The sequence below is a fragment of the Paramisgurnus dabryanus genome, chromosome 18, assembly GCF_030506205.2.
Source record: "Paramisgurnus dabryanus chromosome 18, PD_genome_1.1, whole genome shotgun sequence".
Lineage (NCBI taxonomy): Eukaryota > Metazoa > Chordata > Actinopteri > Cypriniformes > Cobitidae > Paramisgurnus > Paramisgurnus dabryanus.
The window spans coordinates 17,143,909-17,167,029 of record NC_133354.1 but is presented as its reverse complement, the minus strand read 5'-3'; the positions used below and the strand labels follow the sequence as shown (position 1 = coordinate 17,167,029).

The window sequence follows — 23,121 nt, the reverse complement described above, 5'->3', positions numbered from 1 at the left end:
TACCATCCAATCCAAGGATTATCTTTTTCTTGTGAATGTGTGTGACGTTTATTCTTTCGTAGAAATTATGCCATGCATGCAGTCTGTCAGCATTAGTGAGAAAAGTTTGCACTATTTTCTGACTGCACTTTCTTGTATACGTCATTCAGGTTTATGGTTACATTAATGTTGTGTTGCATATATTGTGCATCTTGTCGTCAAAAAAAAAAAAATTCATGCCTTTTCTTTTGTTATGGTGACTAAAAAATGGGCAACAAAGCAGTTTGCACTGTTATCTTACAGCAAGATGGTCTTGTTCCCTGTTCCAGGAAGCCTCTATATGTTGTTTGCAAATTGTCCCTGTGTTAGCGTGGGTTTCCTTCTGGTACATTCTGTAAAAATATAACCTTGATATCTTTAATATTAATTAAGGCCATTTACAGATTGAAATCAATGTGAAATCAGTGAGTGAAACCAAACTTTGATGCTCCAAATCTCATAAATAGATTATAAGATTTTAGGCTGGATTTCACAGACAGGGTCACAAGTCTGAATGATTTTAACAATTTAATCTTTAACCATGTCAGTTTATGATATTTTCTAGTTATAGTTTTCTATATATGCTTCAGTCTGCCTAAGCTTCAGCCCAATGCACTTTTTAAGTATATTATAGCAATCCTATGAAACGCTCCTGCCTCAAGAATGATTGTGAAAAGCGACATTGTTGTGAGGAGGACAGAGCATGCTTTAGAAATGACACACGTTGTCACAGCAGTTTTGAAGAGCACATGAATGATGCATTCGTCTGCTGGACACGGTGAGACAGTGACTTTGGAAGCATTTTCATGATGGCACTACCCTGGCTGTTAGTTTTGGAGCTTGTCCTTTATGCCGGATGTTTCGTCTGTGGGGTAATAGCTGCAGCCTGGCTGACACTTACTCAGGTAAAACTAATCTCCACAATTTCACTTTGTTGCTAAAACTTCATTACTACAAAACGATAAAACCAGTTTGAAAGATGAGAAACTTATGTGAAAAGATTTAAAAAGAATTGTGTAGAGTGCATGTAGATTTTTATGTGTACAATTTGTTCTTTCTTTAACATTTAAATGTAAGCTTTTAACACCAGAAACTATTTGACATTATAAGTAATTTATATGTAGGTAAAGCATGTATTTATCTGTAATTATATGTTATTGCTTTACTTTGACTGAGCTTTAGCATCGCTGTGGGATAAGCTGGTATCTCGCTCCATAGATTATTAGAGTCATATGATACATGGGCTGCAAAAACACTTAGCACAGCACACTCTCATAAGATCTAGCAAGTGTGCAAATTTGTGTGCCAGAGAGAGAGAGAGAGAGAGAGAGAGAGAGAGAGAGAGACAGAGAGAGAGAGAGAGAGAGAGAGAGAGAGAGAGAGAGAGAGAGAGAGAGAGACAGAGAGAGAGAGAGAGAGAGAGAGAGAGAGAGAGAGAGAGAGAGAGAGAGAGAGAGAGAGAGAGAGAGAGAGAGAGAGAGAGAGAGAAACCGTTTAAGGAAAGACCTATTTACAATAAGGAATGTCCCACAGTTTACTGATTTCCATATGTTTGTATATCATATGCCAGTATAAGTCATTCTTTATCAATTGTGTTTTTTTAGGGCCACTTTGACGGACGATGTATTCTCTATGGCAGTGTTCACTATAATGTATCTATCCAGAGTGTGACCCTAGAGGGCTCTAGCTCTTCATCCGTCTGCTATTTTCTGTCAGCCATTGCTGTGTGTATGGCTATTTACTGCTTTTTACTTATTCTTTACTGGATCTATGCCAGCTGTGTGGATGACAATGTGAGAAGGTATTGACTTTTATAAAGAATTGATCAAGAAATTCAATGTTCATATTTATATTACATGTCTCACATTTAAGGTTTTCTCCTTAATGCAGGTGGCGGTCAGATAGATGTTTTCGCTCATTTTCTTTCTGGGTTTGTGAATTTGTGCTTGTGTATACTTTAGGGGGACTCTTTCTCTCAACACATCTCTAGGAGTCTGTGGCCTTCTTCTGTTTTTTCTCTTGGTATCAGGATGTATTCTCAAGATCGGTAGAGACAGCTTGTGTTTCTCTGTCCTACATAACATTCCCTCTATTACCAGGTGACTTCATTTCCATTATGACATTTACATTTATGCATTTAACATTATAGTTTTTATTTAATTAAACCCAGATGTAAAACATTTTGCCCTCATAACTACTGAGAATACCATCATGTAGGTCAACGAGTGATCAGTATATGAGACGTCAAATGATTGACCTAACAATGGTGCATGTGTACTATCAATAGCTAAAATACAAAAGATAAATAGTTTAGGATTAAATTGTATACGGTGTCAGAATATTTTATTATGCAAATACATTGATCTGTGCCAAAAAGGTAATGTGAAATGTGTTACTGTAGTTGTGAAGATGCAGAGAATCAGACCTGGGTTCCTCCCTACACTGGAAATCAGTTCCACGCTGGGCTGTACAATACTGAGGTTAGTATTCTGTAATTATGAGAGATAATGAAATTATTTCTTTTCTTTTTTTATTATTATTTATTAACAATTTGTGAGCATGTACTTATTAAAGTGTATAGAGTTTTCATAATCTATCTAGATATCTGTCTTTAGTATTAATGTCATTTGCATAATGTCACATCCATACCTGTGAATCTCAGTCTAAATCATTGTCACATGCTGGGATGTTTTCATATACATACAGTTGTTATTTCTAATGAATACATACTGTTTGTTAAGCTGTTTGTTTCTCTTACAGAAGTCTGTGTGGGTAAGCTTCTTCTTCTGGTTGTTAATAACTGCAGTGGTGATCATTCAGAAATGGCAGAGCTTGAGGTTGAAGGTTTGGGGTGATGATGAGTGGAGTAGGGCAGAAACAGAGCCTTTCCTGCATCGCCCATCCCGCACTTAGGATCGAATGAGCTTTACTTAAGTTATATATGATATTTGGTGACATTTTCACAGAATAAACCTTGACAAGATGATCAGGACACATTTATAAAATAATGACTGACTGACAGATTTGGCTACAAGTAAATAATGAACTTGAAATAGTGATTTGTGTCAAAAAAGAAACCTTTCATTTCATTTTTAACACAATTGTTTGCTGTTTGTCAGTTTTAAACAGCTTACAGCAAGAGTTGTGATAATTATATATTACACTTATTTTTAACCAGGAGAGAACCTCACTGATATAAAATCTCTTTTACAGGAGTGTCCTGGCCAAGATAGGTGTCCCAAATATTCAAACACATTTAACAATAAAACAATACAACACAAAAAGCATCAAAATTAGCATTAAAAATACAATTTCATAATTGATGTACTTTGTTTTTAAAAGCAGAAGAATCCAAGGCCGACAACCTAAAGAAACACCTGAATTTACATTACAGCACTCAGCATTTTTATCGACTGATGTTACTTATATGTCATTTCACGTTTATAAAAATGCCACTTGATAAAATAAATGATTGATTTTCTTCCTATAGAAAACACCTAAACTTATTTTAAATAAGGATGTGGATCTTGAACCTGTTAATTTTTCTGTGTCTTAATTTTTATGTAATTGTTTAGTTTTGGTTCATTAAAAATCTGTTTTATAATGTTAGATAAACATGTGAGGCTTTGTGTAAAAGGATTGAACTTCATTTGATGCAGTGTTAACTCTCAGTGTTTACATTTCCTAGTAGATTGTTTATAGTTATACAATTTTAAATACATAACTACAATATACAGTATAGTTTTAAATATACATTATATTAAAAATCATTAAATAAATGACAAATAAATATTGTATGATTTGAAACATAATGGTTCTATTTATCTAATTTGTACTGTACAAAAAATATTTTCTTTAATAACTTTTGCTAAGAAGTGTTTCTCCTAGTTGTCGTTGTAGTTTTATACAGTAAAGTGAAAAGATTCCCTTAATTGTAATTTTATAACTTTATATAGGTAGAAAAATATACAGGTCCTATATGGCTGCCATTGTCAAAAATAAATGGTCATAGCTGTCATTGAGGCGGTATTTAAACAGGTCCTGTAGCATTTCCGTACATATATGTATACTATGTACCTTTGAAATACTAATGTGCAATCTTTGGTGTACCCTTGATAAACTAATATGAAATATTTCAGGTGTACTTTGAAAGTAACAGGGACCATTTCTTGACCATTTTTCTTGATTGCGTACAGATAGCAAAACAACATTTTTGGTCGATTTCAGGTCAATGTTTAGTCCTTTTCAACTAATAATTTAAAAATTGGAGTGTGTATTTTTAGATTTTCACATTATCACAACTGAAGGTTCCCAATAATGATGGTAATAATGATGGTGCTAGGCTTTGGATGAGGTCATATCCAATTTGTTCATGGATCAGCTGCACCTGATGCTCCACTCATTTTACTTGATGGTGCTACATTAACTATTCTCCTTATCCCTGTTTCAAGATCATTGCCAAGTTCTGTTTGTAAGCTAAACATTCATGGCACACATAAACATACTTTGGTAACATGTTATGTTTGTACAGTTCATTAAACATTTTTCTATATGCTTTGTAAATTCAACATAGATTAAAAATGCTTAGTAATTTGATCCAACAGCCCTGTTGTTTGCCCATTTTTACCACATTTATATTTGTAAATTTGGACCAGCAATGTTCTTCTTAGTGCCTCAAAGCTGTTTGCTGAGTTTACGAGCCTGTCTCTCTTTGGCTTCAAACGCCACTTTAGTGTCCATCAGAACTTCCAACGGCTTCTGCATATCGGCCATGTCCTGTTGAAGCAGGGCACTTTGCCCATGTAGACTCTGGCTCTCCTCTCTTAGCTGCTGAACAAGAGCAACCATCTGGGCCGCCTCCGCCTGACGCTGAGCATTTATCTCATTGGCCAACGAGAGCAATTTCTCTGCATGCTTCACCACTGCGTCCAGCTGGTCTTTGGACATCCTGATGGTCTTTACTTTGCCAAACCATGTTGGTTTAAAAAAAGTTGCAAAACAAGATCAATCCCACCCACAAGTTGATAAAACACCCAACAACATCAACTGATAAACTATTGTTTCAGTATTGAACAAGTAAATAAGTGTCTTTTATTGGTTGGGTTCTTATTACTGTCACTAGGGCAACATGCGCTGAGGTCTCCGTGACCTAAATCTCTAGTGGCAGCACCAGTCTGAATCATCAGGCTCATGGGAGGTAACAAGCTGCTTACTAAAAAGCTTATCTCAGCACTTCTCCTCATTATAAACACTATCAATTCATCTAAGTTAATGTCAGGAGAAGGATACATTCAGCATCAAATTAAATAACAAACAAAGCAACCATTGTATTTCAAGTGCTAACAATAGTAATGGTATGCAATGATTGGATGTGCATGACTCATGCAATTACAGTCAGGAAACCGATGTCTTCCAATTAGAGTTTAATAAATGAGGAATTGCAATGAATATCGCCTATGTGTACGTTTATAAAATAAAAGGCAATTAGTACTGTTTTAGTATGTAATGAATAGTTTAACCATAACTGAAAATTCGGCCATCATTTTCTCACCCTCATGTTTTGTATGATCACAAAATTGCAGCTAGTCATTAGTAACATTCGTTGGATCTTTTTACACACTTTTCAGCCAAACATCTATTTTTTTATTTGTTTTGTAACAAAATAACTATGTGGGTTTGTCCTCAACTTAAAGGTGAGAATTTTATTAGTTCATAAATGTTTAATGCTTGACTTACCAGGTTAAAGCAGACTGGTTTGTGTCCTTTACATCCACCACACAGACATAACGAAATATTCTAGATTGGCTCATCAATAGTAAGGTTACTCCCTACTGCTCTCCTTCAAACACAGATTATTAAAAGAGGGAGGGAGAAGAAGAAGAAGAAGAAGAAGAGTGCAGGAATAAACCCTTAACAGTAGCCTATGAAATTCCTTAAGTACATTCTAAGAAATGCTTAAATAGGTGTAGAATCAAACTGCTATTTAGACACACATTAGGTTTCAAAACATTTTAGATTACTGTATATTACATTTTAACCAACACAAAAAAAAAATTCAAAAATCACCACTAGGTGGAACCATTTGGCAAGCTCACCTACAAGCTAATGCATAACATGTTGTTTACATGTGCAGTGGTAACACTTCACAGTAGTGTTTAATCATGCATTAAGCATTTGACATTTGTTAACCTAAAAACACTCTCCGCAGAGACTGTAAACTCATTGTAGGCAAATGCAACCTTACAGGGTATTTCACAATTTAGAAAAACACTCTTGAGCATTTCTCTTTTTAGAGAGGAAATATTAGTCAAGGGCTTTCTGGCTGCATTGATCCAATGCTAAAAACAACTCTGGACATTAGCCTAAAGTTACAGAGCCTAAATCTGGAAATTCAGAGAATTATTAATGAACGTACTTTGAGTAAGAAGCTTCATAACATTGATGGCTTGGACTATTAACATATACACTGAATAAAGGCCAATAAACCCTGTGACAAGGTCATAGATGTAAGGGTGAATGGTGCACACACTAACACAATCTTAATTTTATTAGTCAATATGTTAATTAATAACAATATGGGGGAAAATGACCATTTTGTGTCCCCTTTAGAAATATATATCCATATACATTGATCCATATTAGAAGAATGGTTAGATGGAGGATCATGTATAGATAGATGTGTGGATATCTATCTATTATAGACAGATGTACTAAAAATATCCAACTCTAGTATATAGACAGAATTTAATTATTTGTGTTTAAATGAAGTGTTACAACAAACCCTCTGTTACAATAAACCCCACCTATGGGGTAAGTAATATTTGCAACATAATCTCACGGAAAGTCGTGTTATAGTCACGAAAATTTTGATTAATTTATTCATGTCCATGGCACTAAATTCAGCTTTTTCTTTCCTTGAGCACAAATGTCTTTTTCATGTCACTCCCACGAATTTCTATAAATAGTTTTTCATGTCAATTTATTAGTGATGCACCGATGTATCGGCCGCCGATATTTATCGGCCGCCGATATTTATCGGCCGATTTTTGATGAATTTGAAACCATCGGCATATCGGCAATAGCACGAGAAAGGCCGATACCGATTGTTTATTAATTAACTGCATAAAGAAATCCATTATATGTAAAATAAAAATGAGTTAATGTCGTTAATAAAATAAATGCTGAATAGCAAAAACCACCTTTGAAGGTTGTCATGTTGTCTTATTATATTTGTTTTAGCTTAATTTGTGCCTCTCTTATTATGTTGGTCAGTTGAATGTTAATTAGATCCAATCCGTGTTCAGGTAAAAATAATTTGATGCAGAAATAAACTAGCTAATAGACCAACTGTATAGTATTGTATACAAGTGTTTAATATCGGTATCGGCCAGAAGTTGTCTGTTTAAATCGGTATCGGCCCCAAAAAATCCTATCGGTGCATCCCTACAATTTATGTATTGGATTCTCATTTTTATTCCTATTTTTAAATCATTGTCGCTTGGGGTTAGATTTGGGGTTTGAGTTGGGATGTACTTTTATGTATTGGTTTCTACATGTTTTTCTTCTGCTTTTAAAACTATTCTCACGTGAAGTTGGGGTTATAGTTGCGGTTTGGGTTAGAATGTCTAAAAATGTAACAGAAAGTGATTCTAACCCCAACCCCAAGCAACGAATATACAGAAAAAAACAATAGGAAAACAATACATAAAATGAAACGAAAAAGAAAGTTGTGCACGACTTTCCGTGAGATCAGCCTGAACATTTGCACTTATTTCACTTTCGTGTTCACTTTAAACATTCATTTGTAGCAGACGCGCGCGCGCGCGTGTGTGTGTGTGTGTGTGTGTGAATATATAATTTGTTTAACAAATATTTTTTAAATGATTAAGCCAAAACCAAAATGCATTAGGTTATGCCCCCTCTCCTCTACCATTAAATGGAACTTTAAAAGGAAAAAACAATAAGGAAACAGTCACTTACATTGTTAATGATTTGTCTTTATTAATAATTTCCATAGTCATGACCACTGCAATAATTTGTTAGTGCCTGTTGACATAGTAGCAATAATTTGATCGGTAGAAATTATACAAACAACACAGGGATGCTCTTGGTGTGTGCTTTGGACCTTTATTTTTAAATAACCTCTCCATGTGCATGGTTGTTTTTTCTTTTTGTTTCCAAGGTCTTCCATTAAAAGTACAGCAAAACTCCCTGCACTGTTTGTAAAACGGATGACACATTGTGCTTGTGCTGACCTAGTATGCACATTTTTATTATTTTGCTCTTTTAGGCAAATATGCACGTAGGTATTACTAATGTGACTACATGGGACAGTGGATTGTTGCACTAAACTTTGTTCATTTTTTTCTATTAATACTTCAAAATGAAACATATTGTAATTCATTCTAACAATTTATGGGGAGAAATGAATGAGAATACCTACAAATAAATGAGTCTCCTATCATTCTTTTGTTCTTACTTGGGGTATAAAAGAAACACATATAGCTGCTGCTGAACAGATCTACGCTTATTTGGCTGCAGTAGACATGAGGCTGACATTAGACGCCTCTAAGGCAGACATGAGTGAAGTCTTAAGCACTGTGCTTCTACCAGGCAATTAAAAAGATCAAGAGATTAAAAAGAAGTTGTTACCCAGAACAGTGGATTAAAGCACAGTGAAAAACAGTGAGGTATTACCATTCACAACCCTACTACATTCACCACCATCCCACTTTATTGGTTTGTTGTACACAATCAAATCAAATAAAACATACTCCCCCTGAGAACCATTTGGTTTTGTTACCGTCTGCTCTATTTTTTCTATAAAGTAGTCATTGATTCATATTTACTTTTGAAGTCTATATAAAATTCACTTTGCGTCTAGTGCTCACATCTCAGTCCCTTCATTCGTAAGCTCTGCATGTTGTTCACTAATGGATTTACAAACCTACACCGGCATGGATTCTTGTACTTTAATGTTAAGTCCCCAAATGTCCAACTAGATGTAGGTTGCAGATGCCCTATTTTTCACGTAAACTACATTATGGTCAAAAAAGGACACACTGAACTTTTTTGTCTGTTATGGACATGATATGCCAGAGATATCAAGAACAGGACATAAAAATCGATATAGGACACTGATGTTCCATGCCTGCCTATTATATTAGGTATTTACTACATTTACGTATTTAGGGTCAGTCTTTATCAAGCTTTGACATGAATATGACATGACCAATGTATATTATTTTCAATTTGATTCCTAAAACATTCTACACATTTGAATTTGAGTTGTTTTGCAATGTAACACAAATCATTCATTTAGGTCCCCTTTACATTCCCCATCCTGCCATTGCTATTGGTACGTTAATAAACCCCCTTTATTTCTCAACATATCTGCAAACATGTCAATCCACTGCTTTACTTTCTTTACCCCAAGTCATAGCTGTTATTTTAACCTGTGTCAAGGCCACGCCCCCCATGGCAGCTCTCTTCCCCGTGAACAATTAGCACAGGAAAATACAGCGCGTCCTGGTAGGTGGGTGGTCTGTCTCTCTCATTCTCTCTGTTTTCTCCATTCTCTCTCTCTTCCACCTGTTCCTGGTCTGTTTCCGCTACGTCCTCGTCCTCTAAACCTTCACTCTCCAATACACCTCTCCTCTCCTCATCTGGCACTCTACACCCAAGACCAAGAAAACCACCGCCTCCCTCTTCCACTCGTCCGCCCATCCCTCCTCCGAGGCTTCTTGAGTGAAACAGGCAAGGGTGGCGGCTTCTTGCGGTATGTAAGCGTCCAAGAGAGAAACCACTGCGACTGAGGGACATCCTACCACCGGGTCTGATAGGGAAAGAGTTTGTCCCTGCGGCCACATTCCCCCTAACCCAAGAAGGGAGGGAGGAGCTGCTCGTCGACCTCCGGCACCTGGGGCAGCTCTGTAGGAAGTAGCTTGAATTGCGTTGCATATGTGCTGCCATGGCAACAGATAACGGTGTGTTTGTATTCACGTCCAAATCCATAAGCAAGGCCTCCGAGTAGCTAGGCACCATCTGTTGGTTACAGCGAATGTGCCATTCCAGTTCTGTCATATCCACTGTGTTGACCCGCGATATGACACGGAGGGTGGGCCCACCAGTGCCGTGTTCGAAGCCCGTACAATAGTTCCCCGTCTCTGTATTGTCATTATCGTTTGCATCCTCGTTTTCACCAAAGAGTTTCTCAACGTGATAGTGAACGTATGCGGTGCGATACTCTGCAATCACACGAAGAGGCCACGAAAGCAAAAAAGCAGAGGCCAGCCAGTACACCCAACGTCGAGTGTACCAAGGTGGCCGTGATGGGTCGGGAAAGGCCAACATGTGTTCCCGAAAGTCTACGTTTTTGAGATGCATGCCCTCCCGTGCTTCCATGTAGTCATCCAAACCCTCGTTGTCACCGAAGAAGCGTGCTCTCTGTGTGAGGTAGCCAGTCTCCGCACGGGCACTGGCAAAGCTGAAGCACTTGGTGAAACGTAAGCGTGTGACAGGATGCTCCAATAAGCCCTGGAGCTCCTTAGAAACGTCTTTGACTCCAAGGCGTGAGTAATCAAACTCGGAGCTCGAGGCGTGCGTGTTGACCCTTTCGTGGTACACTTGCGTGGTGGTGTAGGCATCTCCGTTGCGGTAACGCGTCACCTGCCTGGTACGTCGTACGTAATGGTAGCTGATGGCTTTCCACCAGATGCAGGGCGTGGCTTGCTGTAGTCGCTGTATTCTGTCATACACCTCACTGATTTCCACTTTGGCGAGATTAGCGGTTTTAGAGTAACAGTGCCAGCACTCCACCAAGTAGACAATGTAGAGCATAGCCAGGAAGGAGACAGGGATGTACACGTAACCATTAGAGCACGGGCTTTCGTGGAGCGAGGCTTGGTCTCCGTAGAAGCCGTGGTCAGTAGAAGCTATAACGGTGATGCGGTACACGGAGCACCAGCCTAGCGTGCCAAAGCATCCATACATGAGCAAGGTGAGCAGCAGGCACTTCCAATGGGACTCTCGGCATAGTGAGCCACTCAGGGACTGCTTGAGGGGACGCTGCTGTAGGTGGGAAAGTGAAAGGCCGGATATTGGGGTGATGTGGATGAAATATGGGAAGAGCAGAAGGTTGGAGAGGGCAATAATGATGTGCAGATGGATAGGAAATTGAACGGGGCAGGGTTCAGGAATAGACAGAGATGGTCGTTGTTGAAACAGCAGGGTTTCGATGCACACATGGTACAAAGAGAATGAAAGTCAGGGGGAGGGGAGGAAAGAAAAAAAAGAGAAAAATCTTATTAAAGATACATTTTACATTCATCAGCAAAGTATATATGGCCCTGTCTGTGAAATCCAGGCGTTTCATGGTCTAATTATAAGATCTGGAGCATCAAAGATTGATTTCAGTTATTGATTTCACTTTCATTTCAATACCTTACTCTAAGATATCAAAGTTATATTTGTACAGAATGTTGTTTACATTATGATTTTATGTAGAAATCAGTAAATCACAAAAATGACTTCAGCTTGGTTTTCACAGGCCCAGTCACATATCTGACATCTACTATAACATATAGAACTGAGTGGACCATAGTCCGCTCAATTCACTCTGGCATACAGCAATGAGAATTCAGTAATAGATCATTCTCCTGAGGGCTGAATACATTTCCTGGCTGCTCGTAACCCAAACCATGTCTCCTTTTAAAATGCTCTGTATGACTGAGGAGGGAAAGTCTAGAAGCTTTTAGACATCACTGAGTGCATCATCTGGAGTAATTGCGTATGAACCTCTACTGCCTAATCTGACCCCGGTGGTGGCTTGAGGAATTGTGGCCATATGGGCAAAACAAGTTGATTCCAAATTAAAGCCAAAAAAGAGGATAGAGGAACATATCATATGAGGTGGGCAGACCCTCTAAATAATTTATATGGTCATACACAAAAAGACACATATACACACATACACAATATCTCTTTATCTGTTCTGTCTTCTCTAACACTATCTCTCTCGCTCAGACACACACGCACACCCACACTTATACACATAAATCAGCTAATAGTACAAGCAATGCCCTTGCTGTGAGAAACTGCAGCAGTTAAAGCAGGCAGGCAGCATCCCAAGCGTGGCATGGAGGCTGTGCTCCTCTTGGCAGGAGTTTAATTGTGCCTTTTACAAGGACAAAAGACCAAACTGAGAAGGTAGACACAGAATCCATTAGGACCTTCAGTGAACTTGAAGCCTCCATGCATGTTGTAATACCGACACAACTAACGCACTAAAACACTATAGAAGCATTTTAGGATGCAGTACACTGTGCCGAAGGTCAAAGTCGACTAGTATGCACATATCTCTACTGTTTATATGCTAATACATATTTTCTAAAGCTGCTTCACAATAATATAATGGAAATAAAACTGAATTGTACGTTTAAAGACTACACTTGCTTTTCCAAATCTCAACAAATATTCTATAATATTATCACATGATTTATTCAGAAGATGCTTTGAAGTAAAGAATGGAAAATGAGAAGTGTTGAGTCCTGTTGGTATCACAAGACAATGCATCCTGGGAAGCATAATGATATTCAGCGTTAAAATATTCTTAAACCTGTGATTCAGACGTCAGAAACACTTGCCTTGCACAAAATGGCAGCCGTGTATAAATAGTGGATAAAGTCGGCCTGCTACTTTATACTAAATTATTTAGACGGCTAAGAATGTTTGGAGTCAATTGCATTTGAATGTATTTCACGTTTATAAAATGACAGCATGTGGCATAATAATTTCAAGCCTAACTGAGTGTTGTTTTGTGTGTTTTCCAGGGAGCATATATAAGCCAAAGCTTATTTTCCCCCTTGGGACAAAGGATGAGACTGACTGAATTTGAAGGTTTTCCCTTTATCTATTTACTTGTTGTGTGTGTAGAGATGTTGTAAGGGAACGATTTTGAGATGAAGGACATTGGGCTCATAAAATAATCAGTCTGAACAAATGATATTGAGAGATGCATCAAGTGGGATACAGGGCACACTAACCGGTGGATTGATAAGATACGGGGGAGACTAGTTAAGTGTTAGGATAAACCGAAGATGTTAAAGAGTGGAGAAGAAATGGATGGCCATAAATTAAAACGAAATGGTCTGAGTGCTCTCTTAAAGCCTTGATTGCCCTGTCAGCATATTCATCCGTTTCTATCTGACCATGAGAGCACTCATGAAGGAGATGTGTTTGTCCACAAAGCAAAAACAAATAAACCAACAACAAAAAATAAAAAAATCACAAGTAATGTGCAAACATGCTCAAAGCACAAAAGTTCAACATAGGTGACAAACAAATGGATAGTCAGAAAATGTCACTAAATGGAAATAGCATCAGTTGAACATATTGGCACATCTGTTAAGTGACAATGCAATACGAACCTTATGAAAACTCAACAAGGTTTACAAAAACTTCCCCATCCCCCACAGTGTCTCACATTCAATTGATCGATCTGTAACACAATACGGGATAAACTCGGAAAGTGAGAAATTGTGAAGGCTCATATTTTCATGAAGAATAGGCCTACTTAAAATAATGCTATGTAACCAAAATTTTGTGAGCTACTGGAGTATTTGTAAATTGATTTTCTGTAATGCACTAGACATCAGATGAGTAAAAGTCCTTAAAATAGCTTAATGCACCCACTGAGACCTGACTTTTTGCTATCTTAAATATTTTAAGCGATGGGAAAAGTCGAGTAACCTAGACAAAGGGTTTGCATACAATTTGTGTGCAAAATGTACAAAAGGCCTTGACCTTCAATGCAAATACAATGATTATGATCTGTTAATTGTGCAAATTTTGTATGCATCTGGTCTAACCCACCCATAAAAATAAATGTCTTTTATAATAAATGGTTTTGTACATTATTTGTTGCAATTTACATGTGGTGTGGTGTATTGCTGAAAGGTACTCTCACATCTTTAGAAATAAAGACTTTAGGACTGAAAAAGGATCTTGCTGACATGGGAAAGGGCCATTATCCCTAACATAAAAATAAATCAATAGTACCTTATATATAAGCCAGGCTATAATTACTACAGCTGTAAAAGATTTTTTTTTTTCATTTTGAAATGTGTTAAACATTTAGATATGGAAAATTAGACAAAAGAGGAAATAATGGGAGTCAATTAGCTTTCACTCATGGTTCCTATGACGACACATCTTATGGCCAGGTTGCAGGGCCCCTCCCCTTTATAAACAGGCTTTTCCGATCCATATTTAACATCAAGATTTATGTCTGACAGAAAATTGGAATATTAACGTATGTGCATGTAATTAACTTAGTTAAAAACGGTTATGGGTCTTATCACCTGCTTTCAACTCAATCTTTCTTTCTTTAGCATATTCAAAATAAGTCAACAAACATAACACAGACTTAACACATAATACAAAAATATTTAACCTTCATTTCAAGAGAACTCTTTCCTTATATTCCTTGCAAAAAAATACATGACAAAAAAAAGAGTTAAAACGACAAAAAACAACTAAATTTTATATTTCCCAAACAGTGTGTATCTCACCTTCATGACATAAAAAACCCTACAATATAACAGGAAACAAACAGATAAAACAAACCTCCTAACAGTTACAGATGTTATTTACCAACATTCACACGCCTTACCTCCTCCCTTCCACCCCCATTCAATGTGGGCGCTTCTCCCGTCACCGTCACCGTCACCCCTTGCATTTTTGACTAACATGTATTTTCACTGCACGTAAAATCCAGGATGAATATCTGGATCCCTGGTCCACCGTCAGGACCTCCCCGTAACCTATTTCACCCCATTAGCGGCTCGTGCCACCGTGCTTCTACGGTGGCGACGGTCACGGCGCACGAGCATCCCCCAAAAATCGTCCTCTTCGTGTCTCGCAAAGGTTATCGCATCATCCTAATCGTTCAGGATTCGCGACCGGTCACTTATCAAGAATAAGCGGAATAAACGTAATAAACTGTTGCGCTTGATTTCTCCTCAGTTTCTGGGACAAAAACACCACAAGCGCGAGTCAGAATGACGGCTGTATGTGCGCGCGTGCATCATAGCAGCGCGGTCTCTATCGCAGGGTACTGTTCATCCTGTGTTGTGTCGTAATCATCTGCAGCGACGTTAATCCCATTTCAATGATATTTTCAACGGTTTAGTCAAGTCCAGGGTGCAGAAATAACAGAATATTCCGACTCTCCAAGCATCTCGTGCTTTCTACCACAACCTCTTTTCACCTGAACGGTCTCCTTGCGGACCTCATTCTGACGTCATCCTTAAAAGCGCCTGTTTCATTATAATAATTCATACAGATTCATCAGAGCGCGTGCTTGTGCCAAAATGCTACGGTTTTAAATCATAGCAGTAATTATTATATTTTAATTCAATATTGCTGGTGTTATTATTTTTATGGTTAAAAGGACAAAATACATCGTGAGCCTATTCCTAAAAAAAACCCATAGAAAAATAACCATGGTTTTACTAAACAAAATTTCACTTTGGTATTTAGTAAAATAGTAATCACAAATTTACCGTAATATCTGTATACACAAAAAAATCAGTGTCAACCAATGGTTGGAGGAAAAAAAATGGAAAGTTGAAACAAACAATCATTTTTTCCAAAGTATAAACTATAAGGTAATGTAATCAATCCACCCATACATTTATTACAATACTTTTACTATAACAGAAACATGGTTTATTTCCTAAGGTAACATGACATGACAACACACAGACAAGCTGTATTTATCAGAAATGTTAAAGAGCATTTTAACAGCTTGTACCTTTTTAAAAAACTGTATGAAGTATTGAGTATTTAACTATAAAAAAGCATTCTTCACAACCAAGCAATGATTCATAAATAAACGCGTGATACATTGGACATACAAAATAATTTGTTACCAATATCCTTCAGTGATAATTAATGCATCAAAATCATTGTCTTCAGTCCGACAGGTTCATTTGGTTCTGCTCAAAATTAATGACAGTACAAAAGTGCACACAAGAATAACAATATAATTCATTCTTATAAATTAGCCTAATCTTTTCATTTTTAGCTGGCGGTGTCATTCATATTTGTGGAGTTGTCTTGATCTAACTTGATGTGTTGCCTTCCTTGAAGTCTATTGTCTTGTTCGTTATTAGTCTGCTTTGTGGATGTTCAGCTTGAATGTGATTCCACAGGTTGTCCTGTGTCTGTGCAGTCAAACCACACTCCTCACATACATACAATTTGTCCCTGCGCTCTTTGTAGGCATACTGTTGAGTAATTGCATGGATCTTCTTTAGGTGAGATTCTAAGGAGCAGCGCTGGGTGAAGGCCTTAGCACACAAAGTGCACTTATAGGGTCGCACACCTGTATTGATTTGGAACAAAGTGTAAATGAGGTGGAAAAAATATAAACTTAATATGCAAACTAAACATAAACATTTAATGTGTTTTAACTTACCAGTATGAGTACGCACATGTCTCTTTAAGTCAAAAGCATCATTAAATCCTTTTCCACAGTGCTCACAAGAGTATCTCTTTGTTTCACTGTGACATTTTGCATGTCGTTTTAGCATACGTGCTGTGCTAAATGTCTTTTCGCATTCTTGGCAGGTAAATACAGATGGATCAGGTGGAATATCTGCTAATTCGCTTGAATTTTCTGAAATGACCGGTGGAACAGGAGGTATATTTCCAGTAGTTATCTAAACATGGGACAAAAATCAAAGAAAAATGTTTAAAGTTTGTTTTAATACAAATGACAGAACATGCAGGTTTAGTTATCTTTGGAATGTTAAATAAAAATACATAAAGAATAGCATAAAGCTAAAGATTTAAAAGGCAGGGTAAACTGTTGTTAATTACATCAAGTATTTCACCATTCAAATTAAAAATCAAGACTTGCCAGCTCACCTTTATCTTTGAGCGAAAGTAAGGCACTCTCTGGGTTCTCATTCGACACTCTGATCTTTGATCATGTTGACCTTGTGCAGCAGAGGATGGCAGCTGTGCAGACAGGACGTGTGTCTGAACCTGTAGAAATTTGTTGTTTTTTGGGGGAGTTGTGAAGCAGGAGTGCTCTGCAAGGCTGCCCTCTGAGACCTCATGCACATATGATGGAAAAAGAGACACTAGGGAACAACAAATGAAAAATGAATTGCTATTTATTCACCCAAAATCTGACTACCAAGTAAGTTCAGTTTTTGCTTTTATTACTTAATATTTATTTTTTCATGACGTGAGCATAAGTGAAAGTCAAATTCCCAATGACGCATTAAAATGCACAAAATACTCACATGGTATCTCTATGTCACCACGCACAGAATCTGGAAGATGACTCCAATTTTTCTTTCCAGGAGTGATGTTCACCTTTTTAACCAGGAACGCTCGAGGCATTTTCGCGAATATGACTTATCCTTGATTTCCTATGTATGTTATTTAACGTAGATCCTTGCGATAACGGGAGTGTTGTCTACTCACATTTATCCATCAGTTAAACGTTGCCATTTTAAACTCCTGTTTCCAGTTGTCGACACCACCTTTTAACACACTTCCTTAATTGTAAAAATCAGCCAAGGCCTTTCACATACGAGCGTTCAGACCTTTAGTGCCACGCAAAAAGTTTCAACCTAAACAGATCAGGAACCGCCAGGTGAGGACGCGCATGCGCAGAAATATAACGGCGTAGCGCAGGTAGCCTACCAGTTAAACCGGTTCCCCCTTTCTGACAATGAAACGTTTTTGTAAAATATGTAAGAACGGTACAAACCACGATAATGCTTAAAAACACAATTGTTTTTTTTAGTTTATCATATGTCGATACATTTAGCCTAATTTATCAACAAAAACATGATTAAAGGTTTGGGTGTGGGTGCATTGCTTTGTGTGTTTAGGCGTGTTAATGTGTGTTGTCTGTATGGAGATGAGTGGGTGTGTTTGTTAAGGGTTATAGCCGTGACAGTAGACTATCAGCGGGGGGCAGGCGTGTCCCATATAATTACTGTATTACCGTTATCTTTGTAAACTTACATTAATAAATCAATTAAGTTACACATTTTTACTTAGTCAATTTTGTTACGTTTTACAAACGATGGCACGACAATTTTAGACACTGAAATATGGTGAAAACTAGTCATTGTTTGTAAATGAGTTTGGAGCATGTTATTGTCTCGCAAATCTGATAACAGTGACACCCCCAACGTACAATAAAACGCAAACACTTGCTATCTTTCTCATCTGTCGTACCCCAAGAAAATGAATAGAATGATTTATGTCTCAATAGACCTGATACTTCATCAGTTGGTAAATTGCTGGATTAGCTTAATGTGTATGTATTCTCTAAGCATTTAACTCCACAATGTTGCAGGTTATACAAGTTGTTATACACAAAGTTGTAAGTAAGGCTTAACAAAGATTACCCTAAATTTTAAAATTAATGTTAAACTGTGTTCTCTGGATAGTAATATTTTGTAAATGTTAAGATGGGTCAAATTGTTACATGTGCTTTTAACTTTTATTTGATGAAAAAATAATTATTTTTTATATTACCTAAGTAAACTTAAAGATTAAATAAAGATTAGTATAAATAAATGATAATAAAATAATCATAATTTTAAAGCTATAAAAAATGTTTTTGTTAGTTTGTAGAACATACAGTCTAGTTATCCGCAAATCGTAATCTTTTTGGTCCAATGCTGCATCCGTAGTTGAGAGAACCAATATGGCGTCGCCCTATGCAGTACAAGTCCACAGCATGTTAGATAATCTTTGATTTTGTTTCATGTTTAAAGTTATTCGCAACAAATTAAACTAACTGATACCCATCAGAAGACAATATTTAGTAAACGCAGACTACATCATGGGGTTTCAGTGCTTGTTATTAGGCGCGAGGTCGTGTCGAACTTTTATTTCAACGTATCGAATAACAGGCATTCAGTCTTCAAAAACCTTTGCATCTACATGGACGCAGTTCTTTAAAAACAATGATACAACAACCATCTTGAGGACACTACGTTTCCATGTGCGTGGCAATTGCAATTCAACAACCTCAACTTCAGTCAGGAATGCATACACCTTCACATCTACTGCTGTCGCAAAGGACGTGATACTCTTCGAGCACGACCGGACCCGGTTTTTTAGACTTTTGGCCATATTTTGCGGAGGCCAGTTTATATTCTGGGCATATTTGGCTCATTTTGCTTTTACAAGTCTTCGAGACACGAGAAAAAACGCAGAGTCTCAAAATGTGAGAACTGATTTAGGGGGCCTTTTCAGTTTTGACATGAACCTCGGATCAAACGCGTGGAGGTATGGGTTTACCCTTGGGTGCCTAGTCATCGGTAAGCCATAATAAATAATATTCAGACAGAACTGAATTTTAGGTTTTTCAGTTGTCAAGTTGTTTCTGTTTTGTTTCGTAGGTGGAGGAATCCTGGGCGTGGCAATATTGTTTAGCCGTCGTTCTGTCAGTCGTGTAATTCTGCATAAGGGAGGTGGGAAAGTTACAGTGTCTACTCAGTCACCTTTTGGACCTCTTAGAGCTCACCATTTAACTGTGCCTTTGAGTCAAGTGACCTGTCATGCACATAGACAGGAATCACCTTCATTTATTCCTCTAAAAATTAAAGATTACAAGTTCTACTTTCTGTTGGACAAAGAGGGGACACTGAACAACCCTAAACTTTTTGACATTACTGTTGGAGCATACAGACCCCTGTAATATGAAGTTAAATCTTGTGTGTGTATATAATCTATTGGATGCTTCAGCTCTGTCATTTACGTGAATTGGAAAGAACACGGGAACCACGCAAAAAAAGGAATAAATTGTTTTCCGTTTAACTGTATGTGCTGACACTGAATAAAAATGGTTATTGTGCAGTTTTTGTCCTTTTTTTATTTAAAATGTGACTATAGACCTAGTCATTCTTTTATATGTCCATCTGGGTGTGACTCAGTTTAAATTGTTTTTGTCCAAATTAATTTTGTTTGTTTAGTCATATTGTTTTAATGTTTAGATGACGCAATATCCGCCCTAAATTATAATTTCATGATGTATCTTCGCGGATAAGTTGCGATGATACATTTATAATAAATTAAACACACGTCTGTTATTGATTGTTTCTTTTTTTTTTTTTACTTTGCGCACTCAGTTTAATGATTCATGTCCTACCAGTTCTGCAACCTTTCGCTTATTCATAAATATCTAACCTACACGTCACCCATCTGGCAGAAGATGCCTTTAATTTCATTTCAAGATGTGAAGGTGTGCTAAGGATCGGCCTCGGACCGTTTTTATTAAACATAGGTGTGTTTATTTGGTTTTCTAATTAAATGTTTGAATGAATCTACTGGCACCGGGACATAAGCCAAGAGATCATAAGCAACTGTCTTTAAAAGTAGTTTGTGTCAATACGAGCGAACAGAGGATAGATGTTTCCATAAATGGGGAGGAGAGAGAGAGGGCGCGAGCGCGTGGGTGTGTGTGGGAAGTAAGGCGGTGAAACGGTTTAAGAAAAGTTGTAGCACGTGTTTTGCTTAATTTTTCAGTCTCTCTTATGGATTTATCGCATTTTTACCACGATAACCGTTGTTGGGTTATATTGCAATTTAAAGTAGAGAGAAATGGACTTGATCTTCACATTTAAAAATCGTATTTACTAATAGGATACCAGTCGATTTCGTCATGGCCCTCTTAATGGAGCTTTGGGAATGCAACATGGAAATGTCTCATAATGAAGGCAGGGAAGCGTCTTATCGTAGGCGTGAATCCGACATTACTCCAGCATGGATGGACCAGGATAACGCATTGGCTGTTCATTTACAGCAGGTGTGTAACTTTATTTAAGTGTGGTTTATATATCAAAATAAACAGAATCAGTACTCAGTATAGGCAAGTAAGTTTTCAAAATCTTTTTTCGAGTTAGAGGGACCAGGTTATGTTATATATAAAATGTACCATATGCAGTACAGTTGGGTTTATTTTAAAATTGTATTATATTTTTGCAGAATGGCATTGAGGGGACAACATCCAGTCCAAATATTGACGTAATTGCATCCAGTCCAGATCTTCAGTGGTTTCTGCAGTCATCTCTACTTTCCCAATCAGAGACCACCATGGGAACGTTTTCCTCATTCGTACCCACCAGCATGTCTAACTGTTCCTGTTTGTCACAGTGCTTCAGTCCTAACCAGTGTTGTATAGGAGCAGTAGGGAATGGTTCAGTAGGACATACTAATATGCATGTAAGTTATTGATATTTGTAAATATTAGGATGCAGAATGTAGTGAAAGTGGATTTAATGTGGTCCGTTGACTCACTCCCTTATGGTAAAGCGTAAAATGACTCAAACCTGAATCACAAAGAGGCATCTGCTGTGAGTCAGTGTTTGAGAATTTGAGCGGGAATCTTAAAGCGCAGACTCTGAAGACGGACCACCTTGTCAGTGGTGCCAATGGATGAGTAACAGGAACGGCATATTTGGTTTTGGAATAGGGCAGAATTGCTCTGTGACTGTGTATGCTTACTTGTTATCAGCCATAAGATGGCAGCACCATCAGCCATTTATACTTGAGCTTTGCCCAAAAACACTCAGTCCTGTTCACACCTGCTCCTAACTCTTTGTAGATGTCCTCAGAGGAGCTTGAAAAGACTAGGATCCGCAGGGAAAGAAACAGAGTAGCAGCTGCCAGATGTCGGGACCGTCGCCGTGCGCTTATAGATACATTACAGAATGTGAGTTTGACTTGAAATCTGGGTTTAATTAATTGTTGCATTCAGAGTGACTGCAGATCATATTGTACAGGTTTAGTCAAATGTCCTGACCTTTTGCTTTTTTTCAGGAGACAGATCATTTGGAACATGTGAAGACAAAATTAGAGGAAGAAATTGCTGCACTTGAAAGAGAGAGAGAAAGGCTAGAGTTGGTATTTGAGGCACATTTGCCCATCTGCAAGGTGAAAGACCCAAAACCAGAATAAGCAATAATGCTGGTCATGTTTACTGCTGTGTCTGCTGGTTCAGAGCAGCCATTTATAATGTAACTAATAGGCTTATATATGCTTAAGAAAGCAGAATGCTAAAATATCTTTTCATGTTACCTTATGTATTATGATAATGCATGCACTGTTAAGTTTACTTGTTATGATGATAAATCACAGATTCAAGTGATGTTTCTTTTTTTAATATACAAATATCACATCAGGGGTAACAAATATAACCAGGGAGACATGACCAGTGGACATTTATACATTTCTATGCTTGTCCGCTTCCCTTATGGGAAACAAACAATACCCAAGCCTTAATGTGCCACCCACCTTTAACTTTACATTTTAAACGCATTTTTAGTCCTTATATAGTCATAGCGTATAAAACTTGAACAGAAACACTAATGCTGCTGCAATAACAATGTTATTACATTCTCTTTTTTATTTCAAGGTTATGGAAAAATGTTGTTCTGTAATGCCAAATCTGTAATGTTTTAGATTTTTAGAATGTCTAGATTTTCAATATATTTCTAACATACACTCTAAAAACAAAAAAAAGGTGGTTCACTGGCTTGTAAGGGGAACCATTTTAAGTGCCATATAGCAGTACCTGTGTAGAACCTTATTGTGCAATGTAGAACCATAAGTGGTGCTATATCACCTCGTATGTTCTTCATCGGTGCTATAAAATAATCAGTAAAAATGGTTCCCCTATGATTACAAACTGCTTTTTGGCACCATTTTGTTTTAGAGTGTAGTTAACCCACTGAAATTTCAATGAATAAAACACACATTAAAATGTTGTTAATTTTGATAATTAATTTTTGTGTTGTTTATTCATGTTTAAGTTAGACATTTAATAACCCAATGAATACAAATTTCCTTATTGTTCCTGTGGTAATTCCAATAAAGTACTTTACCAAAGGTCGACAAGGACAAAATGTTAAAATGTAATATTAAATTAAATATTCAATTGTTAATAATAAATTATTCAACTCCAGGTATTATTTTACCTTGAGGTTTGTTTATTCCCTGTCAGCAGGTGGCAGTCGTACCTAAGCAGATGAGTTTTGTTCATTCCCTATCGGCAGGTGGCAGTCG

The 23,121-nt window shown here is 37.3% G+C and overlaps 5 protein-coding genes across 5 annotated transcripts; 3 read left to right on the top strand and 2 right to left on the bottom strand.

The window, feature by feature from the left end:
• The first annotated feature begins 803 nt into the window (after window positions 1–803).
• On the top strand, window positions 804–2,931 carry tmem179bb (transmembrane protein 179Bb). Its single transcript, XM_065287022.1, has 5 exons — window positions 804–923; window positions 1,623–1,819; window positions 1,980–2,117; window positions 2,420–2,498; window positions 2,779–2,931. Exons 1-5 carry the CDS (start codon window positions 825–827, stop codon window positions 2,929–2,931), a joined length of 666 nt encoding a protein of 221 aa, XP_065143094.1. The 5' UTR covers window positions 804–824.
• A 5,069-nt stretch (window positions 2,932–8,000) lies between these two features.
• On the bottom strand, window positions 8,001–15,312 carry tmem151a (transmembrane protein 151A). Its single transcript, XM_065286996.1, has 2 exons — window positions 14,690–15,312; window positions 8,001–11,088 (listed from the first exon to the last, which is right to left on the bottom strand). The coding sequence occupies exons 1-2, from the start codon at window positions 14,753–14,755 to the stop codon at window positions 9,469–9,471; spliced, it is 1,686 nt and encodes a 561-aa protein (XP_065143068.1). The 5' UTR covers window positions 14,756–15,312; the 3' UTR covers window positions 8,001–9,468.
• A 285-nt stretch (window positions 15,313–15,597) lies between these two features.
• On the bottom strand, window positions 15,598–17,750 carry ovol1b (ovo-like zinc finger 1b). The gene is made up of 4 exons (XM_065287010.1): window positions 17,334–17,750; window positions 16,951–17,168; window positions 16,499–16,742; window positions 15,598–16,405 (listed from the first exon to the last, which is right to left on the bottom strand). The coding sequence occupies exons 1-4, from the start codon at window positions 17,431–17,433 to the stop codon at window positions 16,143–16,145; spliced, it is 825 nt and encodes a 274-aa protein (XP_065143082.1). The 5' UTR covers window positions 17,434–17,750; the 3' UTR covers window positions 15,598–16,142.
• A 978-nt stretch (window positions 17,751–18,728) lies between these two features.
• On the top strand, window positions 18,729–19,886 carry tmem223 (transmembrane protein 223). Its single transcript, XM_065287013.2, has 2 exons — window positions 18,729–19,376; window positions 19,458–19,886. The coding sequence occupies exons 1-2, from the start codon at window positions 18,896–18,898 to the stop codon at window positions 19,754–19,756; spliced, it is 780 nt and encodes a 259-aa protein (XP_065143085.1). The 5' UTR covers window positions 18,729–18,895; the 3' UTR covers window positions 19,757–19,886.
• Window positions 19,887–20,060: 174 nt separating this feature from the next.
• On the top strand, window positions 20,061–22,773 carry fosl1b (FOS like 1, AP-1 transcription factor subunit b). The gene is made up of 4 exons (XM_065287020.1): window positions 20,061–20,863; window positions 21,043–21,279; window positions 21,662–21,769; window positions 21,877–22,773. Exons 1-4 carry the CDS (start codon window positions 20,720–20,722, stop codon window positions 22,012–22,014), a joined length of 627 nt encoding a protein of 208 aa, XP_065143092.1. The 5' UTR covers window positions 20,061–20,719; the 3' UTR covers window positions 22,015–22,773.
• The last annotated feature ends 348 nt before the right edge of the window (window positions 22,774–23,121 follow it).

Excerpts from the sequence above, each read along its gene's own strand:
- tmem179bb (XM_065287022.1), top strand. The coding sequence starts at position 825 with ATGATGGCACTACCCTGGCTGTTAGTTTTGGAGCTTGTCCTTTATGCC. Across the intron at positions 2,118-2,419 it reads AACATTCCCTCTATTACCAG|TTGTGAAGATGCAGAGAATC; the intron begins GTGACTTCATTT and ends GTGTTACTGTAG. Across the intron at positions 2,499-2,778 it reads CTGGGCTGTACAATACTGAG|AAGTCTGTGTGGGTAAGCTT; the intron begins GTTAGTATTCTG and ends TTTCTCTTACAG.
- tmem151a (XM_065286996.1), bottom strand. The coding sequence starts at position 14,755 with ATGCAAGGGGTGACGGTGACGGTGACGGGAGAAGCGCCCACATTGAAT. Across the intron at positions 11,089-14,689 it reads ATGGGGGTGGAAGGGAGGAG|CAGCGTCCCCTCAAGCAGTC; the intron begins GTAAGGCGTGTG and ends TCCCACCTACAG.
- ovol1b (XM_065287010.1), bottom strand. The coding sequence starts at position 17,433 with ATGCCTCGAGCGTTCCTGGTTAAAAAGGTGAACATCACTCCTGGAAAG. Across the intron at positions 16,743-16,950 it reads ACTTTCGCTCAAAGATAAAG|ATAACTACTGGAAATATACC; the intron begins GTGAGCTGGCAA and ends TCCCATGTTTAG. Across the intron at positions 16,406-16,498 it reads ACATGTGCGTACTCATACTG|GTGTGCGACCCTATAAGTGC; the intron begins GTAAGTTAAAAC and ends AAATCAATACAG.
- tmem223 (XM_065287013.2), top strand. The coding sequence starts at position 18,896 with ATGGGGTTTCAGTGCTTGTTATTAGGCGCGAGGTCGTGTCGAACTTTT. Across the intron at positions 19,377-19,457 it reads CCTTGGGTGCCTAGTCATCG|GTGGAGGAATCCTGGGCGTG; the intron begins GTAAGCCATAAT and ends TTTGTTTCGTAG.
- fosl1b (XM_065287020.1), top strand. The coding sequence starts at position 20,720 with ATGGCCCTCTTAATGGAGCTTTGGGAATGCAACATGGAAATGTCTCAT. Across the intron at positions 20,864-21,042 it reads TGGCTGTTCATTTACAGCAG|AATGGCATTGAGGGGACAAC; the intron begins GTGTGTAACTTT and ends ATATTTTTGCAG. Across the intron at positions 21,280-21,661 it reads TAGGACATACTAATATGCAT|ATGTCCTCAGAGGAGCTTGA; the intron begins GTAAGTTATTGA and ends AACTCTTTGTAG.